This window comes from Vipera berus (assembly GCF_964194415.1).
Source record: "Vipera berus genome assembly, chromosome: 9".
NCBI classification, from domain to species: domain Eukaryota; kingdom Metazoa; phylum Chordata; class Lepidosauria; order Squamata; family Viperidae; genus Vipera; species Vipera berus.
Window position 1 is genome coordinate 8,809,933 of NC_138212.1, and position 6,000 is coordinate 8,815,932.

The 6,000-nt window shown below is 42.9% G+C and overlaps 1 protein-coding gene across 2 annotated transcripts in view; it reads left to right on the top strand.

The window, feature by feature from the left end:
* The window catches only part of APLP1 (amyloid beta precursor like protein 1), a 40,318-nt gene extending 34,887 nt beyond the window's left edge, over nt 1–5,431 (top strand). For both annotated transcript variants that reach the window (XM_081335387.1, XM_081335388.1), the window contains 2 exons: nt 1,726–1,869; nt 2,719–5,431. In XM_081335387.1, coding sequence (XP_081191513.1) covers nt 1,726–1,869; nt 2,719–2,817 — 243 coding nt within the window. In that variant the 3' untranslated portion in view covers nt 2,818–5,431. The remainder of the gene's footprint in view (nt 1–1,725; nt 1,870–2,718) is intronic.
* Nucleotides 5,432–6,000: the final 569 nt, after the last annotated feature.

A 6,000-nucleotide genomic window follows, 5' to 3' on the forward strand; every position in this document is an offset into this window, starting at 1 on the left:
CCATGTTGGCTGAGATTATGAGGTTGGAATATCTGGAAGTTACCAGATTGAAGAAACCCACTTTATAACTTTTCCTCTCTCCTTCTCTAGCCTTAATGGACATGGTAGTCTTGTTACTACACTTATAAGTAGTAGAAGCAAATCAGACCACCCAAAAGTAAAATTGTAGAACTCCTGGGAGTTTGGAAGAAATTCTCACATCCCCTTTCTCCAAAGATTAAGTGCAATCTCAGCATGTGGCCTCCACCGAATATATAAACCAGTTGTTTTTTTCTGTTCATTTTAGCACACGTATACAGTTGCATTCAGTTCCTCCAGGCAGTTTGTAATAACAATTCAAATGCATGCAATTTAATACCACCAGATGAAAAAAAAAAGTCAGGAGCAAACAGGTAAAAGCTGACAAAATAATAGGGCATGTAAAATGGTGATGGTTGTGCTTGGAAAAACCTCGGCCCAGTGACACTTCTGTGTGTGTGACTTAATGTAGAGGACCTATAAGATGTTCAATAGGTATGACAGCAAGGAGGATTTTCCCCAACCATATGTGGACTTATGACCAGTTGAGACCAGTTGAGTGAGTTTTGCCCCATTTTACAACCTTTCTTGACACGGTTGTTAAGTGAATCGCTGCAGTTGTTTAAGTTAGTAACCTGGTTGTAAAGTGAATCTGGCTTCCCCATTGACTTGGCTTGTCAGAAGGTCACAGAAGGTGATCACGTGACCCTGGGACTCTGCAACCATCTTAAGTACATGCCAGTTGCCAAGAATCTGAATTCTGATCACGTGACCATGGGGATGTTGCAATAGTGGTGAGAGTGAAAAATGGTCATAAGTCACTTTTTTCAGTGCAGTGGTAACTTCAAGCAGTCACTAAATGAATGGAATTATTCATCACATCTATATTACTGGCAAGGTGTGATGAATAATTCCATCCAGCAGTTATTAATAAACAGGTATGGGAGAAAGATGGTTCTCTTTTGATATTCTAAACTCTGGGTTTAAGCAGAAAAATTATGGCAGAGCCATTGAAATGGACTTGCTCTTCATCCAGAAGAAAAAAACTTTTTTTTAACATAGCTTTTCTCTTAAACCTCATTTCGTAACCACTTTCAGCTTCAGATAACCCAATCTGTCAGTAAATCCGCCTGTGTGGCTCTTTTGTGGTTGATTGAACACTCTAGCCATAAGCACACATCTGTTCTTTTATTTCTTCCACGGGATCCAGACATCTTCTCGTAATATTACAGTACCAGATCACCCCACCCCATTGCCCCCCCATCCTGTGCTCCAGAAGCAATATTTTGTTACCAAGGCAAACATTGGGGGGGACTGAATTATCTGCCAAATGTATTTAGTTGCAGATGTTTAGACATCTAGCTGGCTGGGGAATTCTGGGAGCTGAAGTCCACAATAAAGTTGGCAAGGTTGGACATCCCTGATTTAGACAATCTGTATGATATCATTGGGCAGAATTCTTTAATCTCTGCATTGTGTTTCAAACTCAGATTTCATTTCTTAATACCTCTGGCGGTGTTCAGCTACATGAAACAGGTGGAGCATCCATTCCAGCGGGTTGGAAGAGCAATAATTCTAATTACTGCATGTGTGTCTGGAGGAAGTCTTTTTTTTTTCCATCGTCCTCCACCACTGTAGAGACAAGGTGTCTTTTTTAGCAAACATGAAGATTGTCCTAAAATCACACTGAGTCTTGTTTTTCCACAGGAGCCTGACACCTTGGTAACCATCAATCGAGGGGCCCTGATTGGCCTTCTCATCGTAGCAGTAGCTGTTGCCATGGTGATTATCATCAGCCTCCTGATGGTTCGCCGAAAGCCATATGGGACCATCAGTCACGGCATTGTTGAGGTACCTTTGGGGGGAAAAAAGCTATCTGCCCTTGGGGTGCAGTCAAATTTCAGGGATTGCAGGTTTTGAGAAGAATTTCAGACTATATAAAAGCTTCTGAATCCTTTCGCTCACATCGGGTTTTCTGCACGCTGTTTATCTGCTGTCCTGATGCATTTCACAGATAAAAAGCACATGGTGGCTTCCTTAGAACTGGAGCTATTGTAGCTTTTTCCTTGGTGCATTGTTCTGCAGACACACAGGAGAAGGGATTCCGTTAAATGATATCAAAAAGAAAGGAACACAAGCGTGGATGGGGAGCCAATGAAAAGCATTTCTGAGATTCAGGGAAATTGACTGGGATGGTTTTGGGAAACACACAGCCAGGCAGCACAGAGGTCTCAAGTGAGAAATTAGCTTCCAATCCTCGCACAGGTGTCTGTGAGATCCAGAAATGATCTCCCCTTAAACTGCATAGAGCTTTGTCTATCCATTCCCAGGCAAAGGCTGAGAGTCTGGGGAGATTCCTATATTATAGGCAGGATATAATAAAGTAGTTAGCTTGAGGCCTACGCATGTGGATCTGGTTGTTTCTGCTTGGCAGATGATATTGGCATATTATTATGATTATCATTATTCCGTTGCTTTGAATGCATACTTCTGCACTGGAGAGAAATACTTTGTGTGTCTAATCACACTTGGCCAAAGAATGTCTTCATTTCGATTCGATTCGATTCAATTCAATTCATATCCTTAAGAGCTCCACTGATCAGCATCCTGAGCTACAGGCATGTTGGTAGAAGCTTGCTGGAACCCCATTGCTTGATTTAATTAACTCTTTTCTTTTCTGTTCTGTTCCCGCTCTGGCAGGTGGATCCCATGGTTAGCCCAGAGGAGCGGCAGTTGAGCAAAATGCAAAACCATGGCTATGAAAACCCCACGTACAAATTCTTTGAAGAGATGAACTGAGTTTCTTGGGGCTGGGGCTTGTGGCATGACTGGGGTGGTGGGCATGACCATGTGGATGGAGGGGTTGGCATGTAGAACAAGAGAGGGGTGGGGGTTTTTTTCACTCAGAGCCCTTCTCTTTTTCTGTGCCCCGTCTGAGCTTTGCTCCTACCACCTCATCTGCCTTGTTTTTGTTCTTCCATTTGCCATCCTGCTTCACACTTTCTGGGCTTTCTAGCTACTGCAGCTAGCCTTGCCATTTCTCCCACTTCTTCAATTTCACTTCACAAGGTCTAAATGCCTATATCAACATGCACACCATGGTTGCGTTCACACAACATGCTTAAACAGCTTTGTTACAAACCTAGGGGCTACTTTTGCTGAAGCACTGAGCTGGGTTCATTTTAATCTTGCATTGTGTTTTTTTAATGGCTTAGCATGTTGGGCAAACCCATCCGATTCGGTTAGTTTTCTGATTTGATGGGCTGTGGAAACTCACCACATTGGTTAATTCAGTCATCTAGTTCAGCATGTTGTGTGAACCGAGGCATTCCCACCAAACAGCCAGTGTCAGGTTTCTTCCCTTGTATTTTAAGCCAACTCATCTCAGTGGGTAACTGCATGTTGTGAAGAGAAACAGTTGAATCTACAGAATCATCTTTGGAATTATAGGGGCACCAAACGTCACATCATACACTCTTAAAATTTGTATGTTCCAATCAGTAACCAGTATTCATTGATCGTGGGTCTTTCACATGTGCATCTTCCTAACTCACCTAGAGCCAAATCTTATGTTAAAATGATAGCCCATAACTCAATATCCCCATAGCCAGACATCACTTCCAAGCCCCTAGAAACGCTCATCACAAGGTTTTCCACAAAGCAGCAGACCCTACATATTCCATGGCACACATTTGTGACTCCGCTTTTCAGGATTTTGTTGGAAAATGGAACACTTCCAGCATACCTGTCAGACAAGGGGTGCCATTGCACGGAAGAATTGCCCATTGCTAACCTAGCTTGCCTCTGACATAGAAACCTGATTCCTTGCTTGCAACCTTCACTTGCTTGCCTTTTTCTATCTCTCTTTATCTTCTGCTTCCTTACTACACTGAACTCTTCACTCCTTGCACCTAATTTATTGGAAAGCCAGCTAAAGGCTGAGTAGATTGGGATAAGTTAACATCCATCAGCACTTTACTTGACTAGTTTGGAGAGGGGAGATACAAAGATTGAAGCTCTTTTCCTACACAGACACATTTCTTCTTCTACTTCCCTCCTCGCACTACGTAAAGCATAAAAGCAGGTTTGCTGAAACAGACTTTGGCTACCTTCACACCGTTCAGTTAACTAGTCCGGTTACCAACCTAACAGCAGCTTGAATTCACACGATAGGCTAAAGCTGTTTTAAGTTGTTGGTTTATTTCGTTTTTGGTAGCTTAACAAGTTGTGTGACTCGTCATTTTACAGTTCGGCGATTTGCGCAAGGCTGAAAAAACAGGTTAATTCAGGAACAAAATTAAGCTTCTTGTGTGAGCACAGCCCATAAGGCTGATCCTTTCCCTGGCCCAGAAATTCTGAAGCTGGGAAGTTAAGTTCCATTATAGGGCTAAGCTCATAAGCATATATGCTTGTTTGTTGTTGTTTTGTTTCTTAACAGTGGGAAGTTTTTCTTCCGGTAGCAATTTGCCACATGTCTTGATCACTTTGCAAAAGTACCTTCTGAGATCAACCATCTCAGCAATCCCAAATGGGAGAAGGTAGGAGACCAGTTGGGCCAGCTCTGGTGCCAAATGATCTGTAATTCCTAGCAGCTACTAGACAGACTGGTGTGGAGCAATAGTCCTATTGCTGCCTTTGGACTGAACCCTTTTGCTATTTTGGGGTGGGGTGAGAGTTGGACCAAGGAAGATATCTTTGCTAACAACATTCCTGAGATCACTTAGAAGAGGTAACCTTAGAGATGCTTTTATCTTGGTTCCCCTTAAGCCATAATCCAGCCTTCTCCAATCTGGGTGCCCCAGAATCCCCTAGGCAACATTGCTGAGAACTCTGGGAGTTGAAATCCACACAACTGGAGGACGGCCAAATCGGAGAGCCATCAAAATTTGAAAGGGACCATTCAAACCTGCTGTGTGCGTGTGGAAACTCACATTGAAGCATCCCTAACAGATGGTCATAAAACCTATGCTTAACTTACTTGTATATCCGGTGAATGCGAACACAGCACTTCTTTGGTGAGACTGGGATAATTTGTATGGACAGGCATAGAAATCACTGGGCTAAGAACCACGTTGGAGAGGTAAAAGGGATCCATTCTTTTTTTTTTCATTTTCACATAGTTGAGGAAAGTTCTTTCCAGACTCAAAAATCTGCAGGTGTAGGAGGCCCTCACCCCTGACCACCGGCATACTCCATTTTTTGAAGAAGAAAAAGAATGTCAAGATTTCTGCCTTGAATGTCTTCTTCTGTGTTTCATAGTCACCTTGCCCTGTCCTGTTTAGCTTTTAGATCTTGTTCATTTTTAAGCTGAGGTTTTCGGAATCAAAAGGCAACGTCAGAAATACAAAGCAGGAGATGGAATTCAATTGCCAGCCCTTCCACCAAACTAATAAAATATTGTCACTTCTCTAAGCATGGTGCTGGACCCGGACTTTTCAATGAAACAAGAAAAATTGGAGTGGGGAGGGGGCTGGAGGTGGCTGGGAAACAGAAATACAGATAGTCCTCAACTTACAACAGATCGTTTAGTGACTGTTCAAAGTTACAACAGCACTGAGGAAAGGGACGTCTTACCGTTTTTCACACAATCGTTGCAGCATCCACATGGTCACGTGATCAAAATTTGGGTGCTCGGCAACCGGTTCATATTTATGACGGTTGCACTGTTCCTGTATCACGTGATCATCTTTTGCAACCTTCTGATGAGCAAAGTCAACAGGGAAGCTTAACAACCGGGTTACTAACTTAACAACTGCAATGATTCACTTAGCAACTGTGGCAGGAAATGTCGTAAAATGGGGAAAACTCACTTGACAAATGTCTCACTTAGCGACATAAATTTAGGGGTTCAATTGTGGTCATAAGTCGAGGACTACCTGTAAATTGGGGTGGGGGGGAGAGATTGGTCTGTGTGCTAGAAGGATGCAGAAGTTCGGAGGAGAACTTCAGAAGACCAGTTCACTTCCGGAAAACATTTGGGGT